Below are 21376 nucleotides of genomic sequence, written 5' to 3'. Positions count from 1 at the left end.
TCCCTTGGAGTGTGACCCTCCAGTGAGGGCTTAATCATGAATAATACTTAAAGTTTTATTGAATAGTTATTGTGCTATTCAAGTTTGATGTTGGTGCTTTGTTTTCTCATATCTTAAAAAGTTTGCGGTTTATTTTCATTGTTATTCCAACATTACGTTATAAGTTATTAAGTCTTTGATTTCTTATAATACAGGGTGTAGTGTCCCAAAAAGTAGTGTCAAGCCGAAGCCCAGAAGTAGAGCATCACTAGGGCTATCCAAATCACCCCTATGTATGTTCCGCGATTTTTGATATTTTTCGAGTTATGATTGTTTAAAATTTTTGTGCTTTAGGCACTTTTTTGGTCACTGTGGCGCGAATAGACAAGTTACATGCCTTTTATTTATTATTATCAGATGAATACTAGGCCTAGCTGATTCAGAAGTATTTACATCCATAACACGAATGTAAACTAAAATCCTGTATGTTGTAAAAAAAAATCTTAAATCGAAAACTATCAAAAGTCACGGTGATTTGGGTAGCCCTAGTGATGCTCTACCTCTGGGCTTCGGCTTGACATTACTTTTTGGGACACCCTGTATAAACGTTTAGCCATCTATCATCAAATCACTGCAGTAGGCCTCATCAAAATGCACGCCATCGATCGACCGAGCCTGCAGGGCTTCTCTCTAACACCCTTCCCGTATTTTCGGGTCAGTCCATCTCACTTATCACTAAAGCTGAATTTTGTTACGAGTGAAAACGACAGAAGGATTCGAAAATACGAAAACTGCGCTAGGAAGTCTAGGAACTCCTCGGAAATTTCGATTAATTTTTATGGACGGCTTATGTCAGGGTTCTTCACTAATTAAGTTTGGTACTTACTGCTGCCAATGCTGCCATCCATATTGACCGCTTCCAAAATTTTTGCTTGTGACTCAACTGGAGTCACTTGAGCACTTAAGCACCAATGAGCCCACTGTGAGTGTCTCCATCCTCCTAATCGTTGGTTCTCCATCAACATTGTATTTTTAACATCAACAGTACAATAAACTGTGGTCTTATGTTTTTTTTATGCTGGACAAGGCAGGTATTTGACCGCAATCGCACACAATTGAGATGCAGTCTAGGATGGTACATATCTGCCCTGTAAGTGCCTATTCACTCTCGCCTTGAAAACGCCCGGATTATAGTGTTCAGGAAATACAGCAGCAGGCAGCGAATTCCAGTCCCTTGCTGTTCGCATTATAAACGAGTCGTCGAAACGCTTACTGCGAGTTGGTGGAATGTCGACAATGTAGGGATGGTACACTAACCTGCGTGTTAAAGAGAACATAAGACCACATTTTATTGTACCACACTATCTCGGTGAATAAATAATCTTTGAACTTCACTTATTTATTACTTTTGTCTCCAGGTACCTCTCGTGCGTGAATGAGCACATGCGCGAGATCCGTCCCTTCGAGGACGTGCCGCAGAAGCTTTCGGTGCAGCTTCGGAGAGCTTTCGTCGCCACTAGAACCTTCCACAAAGCGCTGCAAGCGGGCGCTGAAGTCGTGCGGAATGTTATGCAGGTAATGATTGATACTGGTAGAGTTAAGGGTTAAGAGATTCATATGTTGCCGGGGTTAGAATCAGGGTTGCCAGATTTGGATCGGAAAATTGCGGGACGAAAAAACGCAAAAAGTACTGTCTCTAGCAACGTTACAAATAATGGTATCTTATGCGCCGGTAATAATTCTCTGTACTAACAAGAAGAATCTAGTGAGTTAGGTACTAAGTAATTTCCAGAATAAGTATTCAAGTGTAATCACTGGCCACGATACAAGTCCTATTATTACATTATTCCTGGCATTTTTTAAAGTGTTAAAGTCACAAATACCTAAATGTAGAACGTCGTAAGTGTGGTAGGTATAAATTAACCAATTTAATGCTAATGCTTTTCAAGGAACACATAACACAATGGTATAGGAACTAAGAAAACTATGTAGGTACATACATTTAACACATTGCAAGTGTGCCAAATTCAAATTTATCATTCCGCTTTCGACCTCTATATGTAAATTCGCAAGCCGGTGCCGAATTCGTAAACGAACATTCCACCCGCTCGGAAACTAACATGGCAGCGAGGAATATGTCATAAAGCCGCTGTAGCTACAGCTGTTATATGACTTGAACACTTGTGCTGTAAAATAGGACTCTACGGAGATTGTATAGTGTTTGTTAGTAATTTTAAATTATATTCTTCGCTTGAATAACCTAAATTAGAAAAATATAGTTAACACTTACAACGGAAACGTGGGAGTGTATGCAATATTATGCTATCACTACTTATGTACCTAATAACTAAAGTTAGAGCCATTCAATTCAACTGTAACTTAAATGTAACCAACTAAAGTTGACGTTAACCCCTAGTAGCTACATACAATAGCACATAGGTATAATACAGGCTGTCATCATTGACTGACGCACTGCATAAAAATGACACATTAAATTCCGAACGAAACGAACATAATTTTGGACGTCCGCTACTGGTAATAATTTACTGATTATGCTCAGTGACTAGGAAACAAATATTATGGAAATTACAAATTGGTAGGAATCAGAGGTGAATATTTATGAGGTTTGATTTCGGAATGAAAGGCATGTTTCGTTCGACGACAGTAATATTCGATTTCAATTCTAATCGTCGCATCGCTACGTTTCCAAATTACCCGTCGACAGCACATCGGCCTACACTTTTTTGTTGCAAAATAACTCCCTAATACAAGTAACATAGAATGTTATCATGTGTAGCTTGATATTATGCGACATCAAATCTTTGTCAATTCACCTCTATGTGAACCCCATGTGTATTTAACATTAAAAAAAATTGTAGTAATGATTTTTGTAACAATAATTTTTAACTTGCCGCGTTTCCACCTGTGAATCCGGTCCTCTCATGACCCTGTGAATTAATTATCGGCTGTCTATCGACAGCTAATCCATCGAATTAATATGCACGAGACCCAAGTCGGCCTTCAGATACCTACTCCGAGACTAAGCAGTGAGTCATTTCTGTTCGTCGAGCGATGATCCTAGCGACCAGTAGGTTACAAGCATGTCATATTTAGGACTGCCAATTATTAATTAAAAACAAAATCCTCCGCAGCGACTGTTTGCAATGAACTAAAAACTACTGAACAAATTTTTTTAGATAATATGATTCACCAGGAGATTGATATTCCGGTTTTTGAAAGTGAGAAACATGCGATAAAAAAATTCTGTTACTAACCGATTTTAACGAAGCTAGATTTATATGGACGATGTTAATGCTCCAGAAAACAGAATTAGTCTAGTCTAAGCTCTAGGTCATTTTAGTTGTAAAAAGTTGTATCCTTGTGGCAACAGAGTGAGTCATGGCCACCCGCCGAGCGATGATCCCACCGGCGCTCAGTGGGTTAAGCGCGTCATATTCAGGGTTGCCAATCCTACAATCCTACTAATAATATTATAAATGCGAAAGTTTGGATGTCTGGATATCAGGATGTCTGGATGTTTGTTACTCTTTCACGCAAAAACTTTACTGAATTATTGTTTATAACCTAGAATAACATACATATAGGCCATAATTTATGACGATCTGTGACAAAATACATTTCACGCGGGTGAAGCCGCGGCGGGCAAAAGCTAGTCTAAAATAAAACAGATTACCTACATTTGTTTCAAGAACGATTTTTACATGTATAAAAACACACATAAATTATAGTTATCTTACATGGATGTAACCGAATCAAAGTATTTGCCTAGCTAATTAAAACCCAAACAAGTAAAAAGCTCGTTTTATAAATTTACCGTATTCGGAATCGAACCAGGGACACCTTCCACTTATGGTGATCCACTGCGGTCGATAGACGAATAAAACAGTGTTGGTTGGTGATATATTCCTGAAGTAACAATAATTTAGTAATTTCAGTCACAAATTACAGGTCATAAAAGCTTCTAAAATTTACCATACATGCTGGCCTGCTTTGTGGAACTAAATATATTATAATTAAGAAATAATTTAGCCTTCAGGAAATATAGGCAACACCAAGGGCATTACCCATAAACCCACATTTGATACGTATTTTTTTGCGTGAGAATATACCACTTCCAGGCTTAATTGGCTACATTAATTCCACCTACGCATAAAAATAATAATTTACTTGACCCAAAAGTGCGGGCGGCATTATTGTATTTATAAAACCGTATATTTGTCCTCAATAATTTTCTGATGTGAGTGTTACTTCGCTCCAAAGTTTGCCTTTTCCCCCACTTACTTATTAAGACACTTTCACTCGCTAGGTGGCGTATCATCCCCTAACTAATAAATTAAATAGTCAACCTATACATAATATTCGAGTCGTTACAATGTGTCCAAGTTTTCCCCTTAAAATAAGTATGCAAAAACATGCCCATAACTTAATAATGACGTCCTTAAGAGTTCTGTTATTGGGGACTGCACTTACGCATGGCGTCTGGAATAACTTTTAATATTTATTTTATTGTTCTTCAAATACATTCTCATCTTCCATTCTTAATTCCACGCCATAAGGTCTATAAATTGCAATCCGACTCCGTTTCTGTCCAGCGCTGATGTCACGGCTCCACTGATTCATTCTGATTTATCACCTCATGCATATAAAATCGAGACGTTTAAATGTACGTAGTTTTCGATTTAATTACATAAATTGTTGTACAAAGCCGCCGAAACCGGTTACAGATTTATTGACGAGTGGCCGAATAAAAACATTTTAACTAAGAGTAAAGATTATTGTACTTGGAGAGAAACAATCAAGGTTGGGTGAACAATAATCAAGAAGGGTCAAGAAACAATCATTTCGCTTTTCATGATAAATAAAGCGAGTACCTACTTATAGACATTTTGTGACATACTTACGGCAATAGAGCTTCGCCAGAGGCGCCGGCGCCTGAAAAAATACGTGGTATATGATCCCATACCTTGTAGGTCGACGTGACATCAGAATACGTGTCAGTCTAATAAGGCATCGATCAATGGTTTCATTGAATGAAAATCGATCATCATACTTTCCATTTTAGGATGGAAACCTCTGGGCACAGTGTACAGGACTATTGCCACATTCAGTTCACAAGTACGGTGTACTGAAACTTATAGACTAACTTATCTCCCTTGGTGAATAGGATAGGGTTGTTCCACATAACCCACAGGACATCCCCATCGGCCTTGACATGGTGTAGTGAAACTTATATCCTGCCTCATTTTACAAGTGGGCATGACATCAGAGTCTGTAACGGCGCGTGGTCATGCCTGTACTACCGTATACTGAAAATTATACTGTATGCTGCCTCCCCAACCCATCTGGGCAGTGCGGGGAGTAGAGGCTAAGTCAATTTGCCTCTGGTAAAATAGAGGGTCGTGTCGTGCTCCCGCAGTGGAGACAATGACCTGATGATGATGATACAGCCGTGTTCTAAAACATATATCCTTAACTTGCTTTCCAGGTGGGCGTGACATCAGAGTGCGTGACAGCATGGGCTCGGCTGCGCTTCTGCGGCGGCTGCTCGGGCGACGAGACGCCGGCCTGCAGCCGCTACTGTCACAACGTCATCCGCGGCTGTCTGCCCGCACACGCCGATTTGGGCGAGCAGTGGGATGCGTATGTCGGTGAGTGGTTCTTAGCGTTTGTTTTTACAAGCGTTTTTCTGTTACGTGTGCAGCCTCAGATTCTTCTATTACAATGCCAGAATGCCGATCAAATACAAAACTGAAAATTACCTACCTACTTGAAAGACACACTCAAAATTGAGGATGCTATCAAAACTTTGAAAGAATCTTGAACTGAATATACAGACTGCTGAATGGCTAACAGTCTTACTTGACACAAAACGCTCTTTTAGTTGGATCTGTACTTGTAGATGTAGTGTTTGAGACTTACACGTTATTTGTCTTTCCCTTTAAACTGACCCGGTCTGATGCTGTCGCCAAAGACCATGTCATCCGTTTTGAATATTTTTTCCTACTTACCTAATGCTCTATCTCTGTCATTGCAGAGGCCGTCGACAAGGTAGCAGACCGCCTCCTCGGCCCGTTCAACATCGCCATGGTAGTCGAACCCATCGACATCAAGATCTCGGAGGCCATCATGAGTTTCCAGGAGCACAACCAGGAGATCTCGCAGAAGATCTTCGCAGGCTGCGGCAAGCCAGTGTTAGGCGGCGGTGGCGGCGCCGCCGGGCCTTTCTTCGCGCCGGACCGGGCCCGCCGGTCGGTCCGATCGATACCGGACTTCGATTGGAATCCGAAGGCGAATGACGTGGATGATTTTGAGGTGGAGGCTTCGTTTGAGAGCGTGTTGAACGATGACCCGTCCCTTCTTGGGTTAAAGTCGTCCGCTGCGATCAAGAAAGCAACGGAGGAGATGGCCGAGCAAGCCAAGCTGAGGGAACGTTTTCTGCAATACATGCGCGGGCATATTGACTTGGAGCAGTACGAGGAGTATGAGGAGCACGACCGTACTCGCCGGGAGGCCGAACCGGGCCCGGAGGCGGCGCCGGCGCCGGCCGGCTCGGAAATTGACTTCAGGACGTTTGAGTTTGACGGCAAGAGGGGCTCCAAGAAGAAGAAGACGTCTGCTAAGACCGATGATGTTCACGGTGGGTTTCCATAATAACTGTAATAATCTAATAATAACTACCTATCTTTCGCAAAACCAGTTCTTAGATGAAAGCTCTTGTTTATGCTGTATCGTCCATCTTAGGCTGGTTTTAGTGTCACGCGGACCGTCCGGTGCGGACCCGCTCCGCACGGCCAATCTGTATGAACTTCTAGGGAGCGTTTTAGAGTAATGCGGTCCGGAGGAACCGCTCGCTCCCTAGCAGTTCATACAGATCGGCTGTGCGGAGCGATCTGCACTTACAGTCCGCGTGACACTAAAACCAGCCTTAGGTCAAGTAGACTTTGAGATTTTGAACATTCGTGTAGATTCTAACACACATTATGTTATTTGAAAGATATTAAGTATTCGTTAGAATAACGCGACCTCGGACTTTCGGACGTAACAACGCGATGTTTTACATTTAATTAGCGCTACTCAATTTTCCCTCTTCCCGCTTTTACAAGGTTCTGTTTAACCTTCATGATGTTTCATTAAAAAAATTCCTACCGTCAACTTAACCAATTAAATGTCTATGTTCCAGGTTCAGAATGGGGAGGCGTGGCGTTGGAGCGATTAGTTCGCGAGACGCGCGCGCGATTGCGCACGTGGCGGCGCTACTGGAGCCAGCTGCCGGCTTTGTTATGTACTAGTGTCAGCATCACGTCTGCGCCTTGCTTCAATGGGAGTGCTGTTGGCAGGTAAGAAGTATAATCATCTTTTTCATCATAACTAATGAAATAGTCAATTTTCTTCCATTACTGCCTTTATTGGAGCCAGCTACCCAACGGTAACACTGTTCGCAAGTAAGCCACTAAACCTTCAAGGAATACCTTTTTCCTTCCGCACCTCTTTAAGCTCTCTCCCTCGACTGTTAATAAATCGCTTTGAATCAATTTAAAAGCAACTTTATTGATTGCGATGTCATAAAACGGGGTGTTTGGTTAACTCGCACGCACTCCCGCAGAAGTAACCAGTGTGCTTAGCATGAGTTTACGTTAAGTGTACTCGCTAGCGAGTGCGTCAATAAATTCTATGAAGATTTGGAAGAAGCATTTGTGTCTAATGAACTAAAAAGAGCTGTAAATCGCTAAAATGATCATCTTGTTCAGCTTTTGGTAAAAACGAACGAGAGAAGTGTACAAATCGTGCCTTCGAATTAAAGTCAATCGTCATCTATGCAGCAAATTCTCAATATAATGTTTCCACAGCTACAGCGTAGCACCAGCGGGAGAAGGCACAGCAGCACTAGCGTCCAACCCGGAGGTACGCGGCGCGGCGCTGGCGGCCGGCGGAGCGGCGGCGCGTGCTCAGACCGAGCGCTTGCGAGCGCTGACCGCGCATATGAAGGACGCGTACAATGGGGTCGAGGTGCAGTGGAGGGATACTGGTGAGTGGTAACAATTGCGTCATCCTATAGCAGTCTACTTAGTGCCACAAGCGGGCGGCGCGGCGGCGCGTGCTCAGACCGAGCGCTTGCGAGCGCTGACCGCGCATATGAAGGACGCGTACAATGGGGTCGAGGTGCAGTGGAGAGATACTGGTGAGTGAACAGCTGTTTCATCATCCTATAGCAGTCTCCTTAGTGCCAATAGCGCGCGCAGACCGAGCGCTTGCGAGCGCTGACCGCGCATATGAAAGATGCTTACAATGGGGTCGAGGTGCAGTGGAGGGATACTGGTAAGACACTTAACAACATCATCGTCATTATTATCATTATCATTTGCCTATAGTAGCTCTCGCGGCGCGCGCGCAGACTGAACGCTTGCGAGCGCTCACTGCGCATATGAAGGACGCGTACAATGGCGTGGAGGTGCAGTGGAGGGATACTGGTGAGTGAACAGCTGCTTCATCATCCTATAGCAGTCTGCTTAGTGCCACAAGCGGGCGGCGCGGCGGCGCGTGCTCAGACCGAGCGCTTGCGAGCGCTGACCGCGCATATGAAGGACGCGTACAATGGGGTCGAGGTGCAGTGGAGAGATACTGGTGAGTGAACAGCTGCTTCATCATCCAATAGCAGTCTGCTTAGTGCCAATAGCAGGCGCTTGCGAGCGCTGACTGCGCATATGAAAGATGCTTACAATGGGGTGGAGCCGGTGGAGGGATACTGGTGAGTGGTAACTGTTTTATCATCCTAGCAGTCTACTTGGTGCCAATAGCGCGCGTAGACCGAGCGTCTACGAGCGCTGACCGCGCATATGAAAGATGCTTACAATGGGGTGGAGGTGCAGTGGAGGGATACTGGTGAGAACTCATCATCATCAGGTTATTTCGTCTGAATTGCAGGAGCATAACCCTCTAATTTAGCAGAGCCGAGAGAAATTGGGCCCGTCCTTTTTACTTATAATTCTTAACCTCTCAAATATAACTTGCCCTACCATAATATTACTTATTTTGGGCCCTTTTCCGATACATTAGTAGTTAGTAGTCCCAAAAGTAGTTTGCTCTGCCAGGATGTGGAAGCCTGGTGCTCGCATAATTTTGAGCTTTAGTTCCACGGGCAGCGCGATGGAGGTACTTTCGCGATTGTGGTACTTTTCTGCTCTATCACCACGCATCTAAGGACTTAGTTAGTGGTGGTCTTATTCTTTCCTGTCGGGACTACACGACCTTTTTTGCACATGGTAATGATGAAGATTTTTGAATACATGTCCTAATTTGTGTGTGTTAAACTGTTAAATGTTTGCAAATAAATGATTTATCTAACTAATGTTAATGTCTCTTCTGCTTATAGACAGCCCACAGCTATCGCAGCCGCGACAGGACTTCGTGGACGGCTCTGGCTCGGGCTCCGGCGACCGCGAGGACGACGACGACGGCGGCGACGACGACTTCGAGTACCCTGAGCCAGGTAAGCTGATAGCGATGGTTGTGTGGGGTATGCTGTGGGAATATGAGTCTTAAGTCCGATGTGGTAAGATTGAGATTTCGGGCAAAAGTCATTAGAGGCGGTACCGCGGTCTAGGGGGCGTGGTGACGCAAAGAATCGCTTAAAGATCCGTAGGTCCTCAGTGCTTCATGCTGCATGAAGCATGAAGCACTTACTGAGGACCTACGGATACGCATTGATGCATGAAGCATGTATCTAAAGCACGAGCGATACCAATGGGTCTAGACAAAGTGCAAATTATAATCGCAAACCAGTCGCAAAGTGGTCGAAAAGCTCCTTTTTTGTATGGAGTTTTGACGGATTCGATTTTCGATTCGATCAAAAAGTGCGTTTTGTCTAGGGGGGCAGATGTTAACAAACCCAATGTCATGGTCATTTGGAATAGCAGGGGTTTGACTTTGACATATTTTGGCGGGAGAACGAGACATTACGACAAATACACAAGATGGGAAGAGACAGAATAGATTGTCAGTTCGACAGTCGAATCGACCTTTTGTATCGCTGCTAATTGGCCGTACTTTAGTGAAATAGGTTCAATTCATTGTTTGCGGTAAAGGCCGTAAACTTCGCCAAGAGTCAGGCGGCAAATATTACATTACCGCTTATGTACGATCGTGTTAACTTCAACCAATACTAACCAATCATTTCTCTTCCAGGCTCCGGACACATTCCACCAGAGTTCGACGACACGTCTGACACAGAAACAGAACAGAGCCCGGCGCCGGTTCCGGAGGCGCCTTTCGTGCCCGGCGTGGTCGATTCACCTCCAACCAGCAACGTCAACATTCGCGGTCGAGCCGAGGAGCCGCCGGCGCCGGACGCCGCCGGTCCGGCGCCGGTGCCGGCACGGGACGAGCCCGTGGCCGGTTCCGCAGACCGACCGTCGCTAAGGCAAGCGCTGTTCACGTACGCTCTGCCGGTTGTTTGCGCGTGGTTCGGGTCGATAGTGACGGATCTGTTCTAAGGGACTACGGTGTACGGAGTTATGTGGAGTGATCGGATTTAAACATTTATCAATTAATCGCAAAGGATCGATAAAAGCTGTTTGGAAAAAAGGCCTTTAATCGCAAAAAAGAAATACGTCAGACTGGCTCCAGTGTAATTTAAATAAGATTATTAATAAGAGTAATTTATCTTATGCTGGACGCATCAAATGCTGAAAGATACACTTTTATAGTCAAGGTATCTGATGATTGAAGTCATAAAGATGATCGAACTGGTCTATTGCACTAGCTAGATATAAATTGAAATCAAAAGAGAAAATGGAAGATTACTCCACATATTCAAACACGATTTTTGGCTCGAAATCTCCGTACAAACGACGTAGCGTTGTAGTTAGCCTAGTCAGAGCCCGGACAAGCCGCGCCACTGTGATATAGTTGAGTGACTTCGGAACAGGACGAACTATCAACAAATAAGTTTCGGTGAAGTGATTAATTTATTTTACCATACACGTGGACGACAATAACATTGGACTTATTTTTGTGATCGGCAACGTTGTTGTTACAAGAAAAATTATCAATCAGCCAAATTTACGTATTTATTAAATTTTAATGATCTTTTCCTTTTGTAAATAATTGTAAAATATAATTAAATTAGATAGTGAATTTACGTTAATCTTTCATGGGTATGTATGATGTATGTGCGTTTTATACGGTTTCTGCGAGTGATGTCACACTAATTTTATTTTCAAGAAATATTTTTATTTCTTTGAAAGCTTGTCTCTGAACGTTATCGTCGTGATGTCACCTAAGATCGCATTGAATGTTTATAAATAAATAAATGTACATAAAATTAGACATAGCGCTTAAACTTAAGAGACTGATTTGCTTTCAAATACATGGTTTGTTTAAAAATTTATAGCTATTTCTTCGAGCTAGGTTATCGTCTAATTTTTAATCGACTGATGTAATACTATGTAATAATAATGCTTTTAGTTTTATTATTATGTTTAACGATTGGGCGATTTCTTGATCAATTATAATTTATAACAAAACTAAATGCCGGATCGGATATCGAGTATTTTATATTAACTTATTTAATTGATTTAATCGGTGCTTTCTATGTATTTATCTAAATAATCCGGCGGCCATATTTGCTTTAATTCGTTCTAATCGCCCTTCGGTAGCACTTGTTATTTATAAAAACAAATTTGGCTTCAGCTTTACTTTGCTAGTTTAATATTGTTTTAGAGAACATTATTCTATTTTATATTATTGGTTAAGCTTTGTGCTCCAGGCTAACTTTAGTACTGATCTAAATTAAATACTGATTTTAGTCTACAACAAAAATCTTGAAACTCATCGTAAGTATGACTACGATTTTAAGTCACATTATAGCTCAGCGTGTTAAAAAGGGTCCATTCTGTATTTAAAGACAGTGTATAAAATAAGATAATTTATATCTTTCTTTAGATGTCAAATGATCCTTAACGTGCTAAAGAATAGATCTTGTGACCATATGCATTGTATCACAGTTAGCTTGGAAACATAGAGTTAGTTTAACACGCCGGGTGCTGTGTAGTCACTCATTCAGAATATTGTTATACCCAGTGTACGTAATGGTTTGCCATGAAGTAGATATGTTGTGTAAAGAATTGGGCTCCTTTTTGAGTTTTTTACTATTACCTAAACAAAACAAATACACATCATTCAGAAGTGTTTATAATAGTATTGAAAGTTTATTGTTAGTGAAAATCTCAGAATTGGATCTTTTGTTTATTTGTGTTATAGTCAAGTACGTTTTAGGCACTCTTGTTTTGACTAGTCAATCAGAGTTCATGGCAAAATCACATTATAAATCAACTATTGGAACACTCAATGGAAGTATTTAGTATCAAGATCTTGTAGTCAGCAGATTTTTAGAGACATCAATCAATGACCGATCAGATTCTTTGGCGATTACATATCGTACTTTGAAATTTACAAAACCTGTAGGCTATAAGGTCTTGGTAGGACTTCACTTTGTTTACGGTCTCGTCAAACTAGGATGGAGTGGTCATGTTTGTATTCGGCTATAATTCGGAAATAGTGTGAAATCTGTAAGAAATGAAAATATGTACAGTCACTAAGTGCTAGTATAGTTGCGTATAGATGTTATAGTCAGATCAAGTTATAATGCAAATATGCATAAATACGCGCACAATAAGATAACTTGATATTTTTCCAGTGGGATTCAGGACTAAATAGTTTTCTAGGCCCGTAGATTATGCACTGAGTACCTATATCAAATCATGGTCATATTAAAGATATACCTTAGCACTATTTATAGAACAAATTTGGCAAAAGGTAGAATAAATCGAGTCATAGAGTAAGACAGCGACATCCCTATTTCTAAAGTTATGTTCACACTTGCGGGGCGAGTTCCGTACGTGCGTTCTGTTAAAGGGACACTAGCTAAGTAATATAAAAGTATATTGAAGTTATGTATGAAATACGATGTTGCTGACTTAATTTATGTATGACTCACATGCTTGCAATAATAATCGTGCGAGCTACGGGGACCAAACAATTTTATCAGTGCGATGTGCCATCTACTTTAGGGTATGTATGTATACGTACATAAACAATACACGATTGTACATTCTGTGACACGTTTCATTTGAACGTAATTTAAGTATGTGGTCATAGGAAATATACCCTATATTGATCATGGTTGGGTTCAATTTAGAGATTGGTGTCACAGAATGTGCAACTTGAAAATATTTATTGTGTCCTTCGTTTCAAATCGAGCACAAGAATTAGAATATTTGAAAGCTGTATCATTGAATGTATATAGTCAAATAACTATGTATACTGGATCAGTGTGTAGGATCGTGCTTTTATTTTTATATATTTGATGGAATTTTGATGTTTCAAAATAAAAAAATATGGATTTGGACGTTGTAAATATTATTTAGCTTGTTTATCAAATGTAGAAAAGAAGACTTAAGCTTCATTTGCGATATTTTTTGTTTTTGATACATGGTTTACTCGTAAGAGAATGTTAGAACATATTTTACCAATATTATGGGGCATAGACGAAGTTGTTATTTATGATTATATAAGCCGATTATATATCCAATGCATTAAACGTTACTATGGAATGTAGTTTTTATACGGTTTGTAGTTTGACAGGGTAAATAGTTGAATCACTGCCACGATTTCACAGTACGGTTTGAATATGAGATAATAAACGTCGAATATATCGTTATTTAATGCAGGATAGTTTGTAAAGCCTGGTATTCATTGTAGGCGTTGTCTGATTGCAATTTTGCGTCATGTTTTTTTTTACATATGGACGTTTCCAAACTTGTCGCCCGAAGTTGCAAGACACTTGTAACGGGTCGCAGATAGTGCCCCAGTGTATACGAAGTTTTATTGCTATAATATTTAGTAATCTGGTCTGAAATTATTATTATTGTACTTTTAAATTACCCGTTTTAAAACTTAAAAATACGCACTCTGTTCTAAATGTACTGCTCATTTCTTAGTTACTGTTTATTCGATATTTTTTGCAATGGCAATTCACAAGTTTAAGCTATCACGTGACAAGTTTCTTGGGGAAAATCTAGTCAGTCAGATGTGTTGGGTTAGAGGTGCTGTGTCGCATGATATAACGGCGTGTTTTCCCCAGTTCTTGTGACGATGGCCTGGATGCAATGTTATACTTCCAAATACTGTAGAATTGTCCAATGAAAACTTACAGAGGTTTTGTTGATCTTTGGTGCAGTGTTGCCACTTTCTAATTTATTCTTCCTTGGATATTTTGATTTTTTTACTGTATAAAAGACTAAAAGTAATAAAGATGGTTGATTTTCAAGTGAATAGTGCTTTATAAGTTTTACAGTTCGATTTCGTAAATTTATTGGCAGTTCTACTGTAATCCTTTATGTGTTGATGCCCTTATATAGCTTGTAGATATCAAAATATACTTTTTCATTAATGTTGCTGTATAATGATTTTTATAATGTATTTGTATACTACTCAAAAGCTCATGTAATGTTTTATAATCTTTAGTATATTATTACAATTACCAAATAAATTGTGCAAATCTAAAGTTTTGGAACGTTTTGAGGCAAAATTGATTTATTCAGAGCAATAGAGTGTAACGTTCGGTAGACTAACTAAATTTTTATAAAGATATATTATGTAGGTATAAATTTGTGTACATAAATAAAAAAATAACATGTATTTTGTTGTTTCATTTATCTTTTAATACAATATCATAAAACCTGAGTTATAATCTCACTATAAAGAGGAAAGTAATAAAATAAAACATAATTATAAATTCGATTTTATATTATTTACGTAATAAGTATATAAATTCTATGTACACTTACCTTAAATATGACGTTTCTGTATCACATATTTCATACATCATTTGATAGATAATTAGACAATTACATAGTTGCCCACAGTATCAAGTATTTTGTGTCAGAAATTAACATTACAAGTTTGCAAGTGAAACAGCACTTTATCTTAAACACTGTAAGGTTCATAACGAAAATTATGTAGAACCAATTGAACGCAAGTAATTTGACTACAATAAACCATAATTTTCAGATATATTCTAGCGAAATTTCAACCGTAATCCACGTCATATTTTTATTTATCTGTGGTTTTTCTAACGGAATATTTCTTGAACAGTAACAAATAAAACAGCACTTACTCTTAAACACCTTAAAGTCCATATTTGATTGCACTCAATCATCGTCGCTTTCGTCGCTCTCCTCGGAATCTTCTTCGGAATCGGTCTCGTATTCTTCAGAATCGGAGCCCAGCCAGTCGGGCAGTGAAGGCTGCTCGATTATGGTCTTCCATTCGTTCAGTTTGTGCAGATCTGTGGAATCAACAGTTGATTTTAAAACAAAAGACAATAAATTAACATAAAAGTATAAAAAATAGTTCACTATAGCAAAATTTGGCAGTAATAAAACAATTGATAACTTTATATGTGGACCTCTGTACCGCCATCATTGAGGATTTGAGGACATAGGAGCTACACGGTTCTATAGCTTTGACGTCATCATACTCATCCAAGCTGTACCTACTTATCGAGGTGGCACTGTTTTTACAAGCTTTATATTGACTTCACTTGTTAGTATGTGTGGGACAAATCTTGCAACTGAATTTAAGACCACTTCTCCTCAACCGATTGAGCTGAAATGGCAATGCCAGATTTTGTATGGAAAGTGGCGTCTTTTTTCTTTCGTGCGGCCATCGACCAAACTTTATTTTTTGATTACAAAATAGTGTAATAAACCAAACTCACTATGGCATGTACACCTCTAAACTCAGTCTGAACTGAGTTACGAGCATTAGAAGTTTGATGATTTTCATACTAGATTTGTTTTTTGTGCGCAAGTTTTGTAAGAAATTGCAACAAAATATTGCGCTATTTTTTTCTTGCGCTGATTCTGTCCCATACTGATGTCTGGAGCCTTTAATGGATGATATTGTTTGTTTACACATACAATCTCACTATTTTGTTGCAATTTCTTACAAAACTTTGCGCGCAAAAAGCAAATCTAGTATGAAAATCATCAAACTTCTAATGCTCGTAACTCAGTTCAGACTGAGTTTAGAGGTAAACATGTCATAGTAAGTTTGGTTTATTACACTATTTTGTAATCAAAAAACTAATTTTGGTCGATGGCCGCGCGAAAAAAAAAAGACGCCAATTTCCGGCATTGTCTTTTGGTATACTTATGTAAGTAGGATGACAATGCAATGTTATGGTACCATTGAGCTGGTCTGATGATGGAGTCAGGAGGTGGCCATAGGAACTCCTAAACGAAACGGCGGAATCGCATCGAGTTTGTGTTCGTTGGGTTTTTCTTTTCGAGCAGTTTAGTGCTAGATGATGTCCAGGGTCCTGATGATGGATTAGGGAGGTGGCCATAGGAACTCCTAAACGAAACGGCAGAAACTAATCGAGTTTGGGTTCGTTGGATTTTTCTTTTCGAGCAGTTTAGTGCTAGATGATGTCCAGGGTCCTGATGATGGAGTCAGGAGGTGGCCATAGGAACTCCTAAACGAAAGGCGGAATCGCATCGAGTTTGGGTTTATTGGATTTGTCTTTTCGAGCAGTTTAGTACTAAATGATCTCCAGGGTCCTTATGATGGATTAGGGAGGTGGCCATAGGAACTCCTAAACGAAACGGCAGAAACTAATCGAGTTTGGGTTCGTTGGATTTTTCTTTTCGAGCAGTTTAGTGCTAGATGATGTCCAGGGTCCTGATGATGGAGTCAGGAGGTGGCCATAGGAACTCCTAAACGAAACGGCGGAATCGCATCGAGTTTGGGTTTGTTGGATTTGTCTTTTCGAGCAGTTTAGTGCTAGATGATGTCCAGGGTCCTGATGATGGATTAGGGAGGTGGCCATAGGAACTCCTAAAAGAAACGGCAGAAACTAATCGAGTTTGGGTTCGTTGGATTTTTCTTTTCGAGCAGTTTAGTGCTAGATGATGTCCAGGGTCCTGATGATGGAGTCAGGAGGTGGCCATAGGAAATACTAAACGAAAAGGCAGAAACTCATCGAGTTTGGGTTCATTGGATTTGTCTTTTCAAGCAGTTTAGTGCTAGATGATTTTTTTTTAAGGGACGCGCGCTGGTAGCTTGAAGAGCTTTTCCAGCTTCACCGGGCAGAGTGGCGAGTACAGAAGGTACTCTAGCCGTTTGGAGATCGTCGGTGCGAGTGCCGACGAGGCCGAGTGTGGGCTTCGCGAAGCGAAGCTCAGGCTCGTCCGCGTCGGTCGCAGACCGACGTTCGCGATCGGGCCGTATCGAACGCATAAGGCGCCCGATCAGTGGCGAACCCAACCCAAGGGTTGCCCACCGCGGTGTTGGAACAAAGTCCAGCCTACGGCGGGCTCACTCTAGTGGGCTCGATCGAGGGGACTACGAACGCGGCCTGAGGGCGCCACGGTAGGCTCGGACCTCGGCTCAGGCCGTGTCCGGGGGACGGATAGGGGAGAACCGGCCCGGTACATGTCTGTACCGTCCGAAATGGAAAGCAGGGCCTCGTACTCGCCGGCGAGTACGGTGTAACGAGCTACTGTGTTGTGGAGTAGTTGGCGTGCTTAAGGCAGTGATGTCTGTGTTCAGAAATTCGGTAATAGGATCGTCCGGGTCGTCTAGGACATGCCTAGGTCGTCGGTATTGGGCAGCGACATCTTTCTGGGGTGTATACGTGGCGGCGCTAACGATAAGAGGGTTCTTGTGGTTGATCGCTTTATCAAAGTAGCGACGAGAGGCTTCTTTCATAAAGTGATCAATCGATGGGATCTCGAAATCTCTATGGAGATTCGTATTTCGCACGAACCACGAGGCATCCGCGGCTCGGCGTAAGAATTTGTTTTGGAGGGTCTGGAATTTCTTAAGGTCTGTGCAGGAAGTGTGAGCAAACACCGGACTGGCGTGAGTCAACACTGGACGGATGCAGGTTTTGTAAATTGTCAACTTATTTCTAAGTGACGATTTACTTTTCCTTCCAACTAGGTGGTAGAGTCGGTGGATGTAGTGGTTCGCACGGCTCAAGACGCGTCTGAGGTGCGGAGCGAACGATAATCTCTGGTCGAGGGTGACACCTAAGTACTTGCCCTCACTTTTCCAAGGAATAGTTTGGTCAAATAAGGTGAGATGGGTAGAGACATTAGGACGAGTGCGAACCGGAGGACGTTTCGCAGACAAAGCCCTAGAAAAGTACACTGCTGTAACTGCAACTTTTTCCGAGATTTACCTCGATACGCCACTTCCTGAACCATTCGCCTAATTGTGTGACTGCGCGTTGGAGCGCCAAGATGACGTAATTCCGATTACGTCCGGACTTGTAGAGTGCGGTGACGTCCGCAAAGAGGGCTAAATCCGTATTCGGATATTTGGGGATATCATTGACGTACAAAGAAAGAATGGGTGCTAGATGATGTCCAGGGTCCTGATGATGGAGTCAGGAGGTGGCCATAGGAACTCCTAAACGAAACGGCGGAATCTTATCGAGTTTGGTTTCGTTGGATTCGACTTCTCGAGCACTTTGGAGCTAAATAATGACCCAGAGATTGAGATACAACTAAAAAGTGTAAAATAAAATTATAATAAAAAAAAACTTTTTTAAAAACAAGCTTTATCCTGAAATGCAGTTGTACTAAAACGAAAAAAATAATTGTATGCTTGGTTCAAAGAATTTCGAAAGCTTGTAGCGCAAACAGAAAAAAAGAGGAATAAATTCCATGCGCGATACAAGCTTTTGAAATTCTTTGAACCAAGCATACAATTATTTTTTCCGTTTTAGTACAACTGCATTTCAGGATAAAGCTTGTTTTTAAAAAAGTTTTTTTTTTATTATAATTTTTTTGTCTTTCTGACACGCATATACCGAGTAGACTACTGCTATAAAATAGGTATTAGTGACGTCATCAAGTGACTTACCTAAGCTGTACATATCCCCAAGGTAGAACTGCTTGTCGTCCTTCTCTAGCACGCCGCCATACAAATACAGAGTAGACCTCTGTACCGCCATCATGGCCGACATTCGTGCTGAAGGACCCGTCTTTGTTTTGACTGCGGCTGCGGCGGTGACGTCCTCACACTCACCTAATGACCTAAGCTGTACATATCGCTGAGGTAAAACTGCTTATCGTCCTTCTAATATGCCTCCATACAAAGTAGATCTCTGCTGCCATCGTTCGTTCGTTTCAGCCGAAAGACGTCCACTGCTGGACAAAGGCCTCCCCCAAGGATTTCCACAAAGACCGGTCCTGCGCCGCTCGCATCCAGGCGCCTCCCGCGACCTTCACCAGATCGTCGGTCCACCTAGTGGGAGGCCTGCCCACGCTACGTCTTCTGGCTCGTGGTCGCCACTCAAGAACTTTCCTGCCCCAGCGGCCGTCAGTTCTACGACCTCTGCTGCCATCATGGTCGATAAACTGCGCCGAGCATTCGGTCTTATTTTAACAGAAACGATGACGTCATCAAGTTACTTACCTAAGCTGTACATATCGCCGAGGTAGAACTGCTTGTCGTCCTTTTCTAGCACGCCTCCATACAGATACAGAGTGGACCTCTGTACCGCCATCATGGCCGACATTCGTGCTGAAGGACCCGTCTTTGTTTTGACTGCGACGGTGACGTCATCAGCGGCGTGGTACATACGACGCGGGACTACCGCCCAACCACCGTGTTTATGACGTCATCAAGTAACTCACCAAAGCTGTACATATCACCGAGGTAGAACTGCTTGTCGTCCTTCTCTAGCACGCCACCATACAGATACAAGGTGGATCTCTGAACTGCCATCATGGCGGACATTCGAGCTGAAGGACCCGTCTTTGTTTTGACTGCGACGGTGACGTCATCACACTCACCTATGTAGTACATATCGCTGAGGTAAAACTGCTTATCGTCCTTCTAATATGCCTCCATACAGAGTAGACCTTTGCTGTTGTCATGGCCGACATTTAAACCAAGGGCTCGGTTTAATTTTCGACAGAAATATGACGTCATCAAGTTACTTACCTAAGCTATACATATCTCCAAGGTAGAACTGCTTGTCGTCCTTTTCTAGCACGCCTCCATACAAATACAGAGTGGACCTCTGTACCGCCATCATGGCCGACATTCGTGCTGAAGGACCCGTCTTTGTTTTGACTGCGACGGTGACGTCATCAGCGGCGTTGGTCGGCGCGGGCGCACCGCCTAACTTCATCGTGAACACCTCGTCTGTTACCACTGGAATGATAGTTAATTTTATTGTCATGTGGTATGCACTTGACACATGCTGAGACGGGGACCTTTTTGCTGCTGCAGCGCCGCCTAAGTATCTGTCCTGATTAATTTTAATTTTAATTGTCTTTCTTTTGACTGGTTTTGTAATGTTGACCGTTTGTTTTATGTATGTATGTGTATTCATGTGGCAGCAAAATAAACGTTATTCTATTCTATTCTATTATTATTTTATTTAGGATAACAAACAATTGTACAATTCAGATTATGCAGTAAAGTTATAAAGAAAGATAAATAATATAAAACGTATTGAGAAATTGTGCCGTTACAACTTTAGTACATTATTATGGTGTGCGAAACTTTGGATAGATGGTGCTAGCGGCGGTTTGGAAATACTAATATTTCAAATTATGTGGCATATTTCTCGGTCTCCAAGTTTATCATGAGTAGTTTACAATCGCGGGAAGCATTGGCAGGACCGGTCGTTTTTAGGGTTCCGTAGCCAAATGGCAAAAAACGGAACCCTTATAGATTCGTCATGTCTGTCTGTCTGTCCGTCCGTCCGTCCGTCTGTCCGTCTGTCCGTCCGTCTGTCCGTCTGTCCGTCCGTATGTCACAGCCATTTTTTTCCGAAACTATAAGAGCTATACTGTTGAAACTTGGTAAGTAGATGTATTCTGTGAACCGCATTAAGATTTTGATGCAAAAATAAAAAAATAATAATAAATATTGGGGGCTCCCCATATTTAGAACTGAAACTCAAAAATTTTTTTTTCATCAAACACATACGTCTGGGGTATCTATGGATAGGTCTTCAAAAATGATATCGAGGTTTCTAAAATACTTTTTTTCTAAACCGAATAGTTTGCGTGACAGACGCTTCCAAAGTGGAAAAAAGTTGGTCCCCCCCTCTAACTTCTAAAATAAGAAAATGAAAAATCTAAAAAAAACATATGATGTACATTACTATAAAAACTACCAATGAAAATTGTTTTGAACGAGATCTAGTAAGTAGTTTTTTTTAATACCTCGTAAATCGTAAACCGCTTATTACCGCGTAATTTCTCATACTAATAACTTAAATAAAAAATAATAATTTTAATTTCATAAATCAATGGTACGGAACCCTTTGTGCGTGAGTCCGACACGC

The 21376-nt window shown here is 41.4% G+C and overlaps 1 protein-coding gene across 1 annotated transcript in view; it reads left to right on the top strand.

Moving 5' to 3' along the window:
- LOC135085220 (glypican-6) overlaps positions 1 to 14697 on the top strand; it is a 96649-nt gene extending 81952 nt beyond the window's left edge. Inside the window, exons 5-11 of the mRNA XM_063979979.1 lie at positions 1398 to 1554; positions 5486 to 5648; positions 6035 to 6637; positions 7181 to 7337; positions 7848 to 8026; positions 9371 to 9487; positions 10183 to 14697. Coding sequence (XP_063836049.1) covers positions 1398 to 1554; positions 5486 to 5648; positions 6035 to 6637; positions 7181 to 7337; positions 7848 to 8026; positions 9371 to 9487; positions 10183 to 10490 — 1684 coding nt within the window. The 3' untranslated portion in view covers positions 10491 to 14697. The remainder of the gene's footprint in view (positions 1 to 1397; positions 1555 to 5485; positions 5649 to 6034; positions 6638 to 7180; positions 7338 to 7847; positions 8027 to 9370; positions 9488 to 10182) is intronic.
- Positions 14698 to 21376: the final 6679 nt, after the last annotated feature.

Source organism: Ostrinia nubilalis, chromosome 2 (assembly GCF_963855985.1).
Source record: "Ostrinia nubilalis chromosome 2, ilOstNubi1.1, whole genome shotgun sequence".
NCBI lineage: Eukaryota > Metazoa > Arthropoda > Insecta > Lepidoptera > Crambidae > Ostrinia > Ostrinia nubilalis.
The sequence above is the reverse complement of the archived record's forward strand: the minus strand, read 5'-3'. Positions and strand labels throughout refer to the sequence as shown.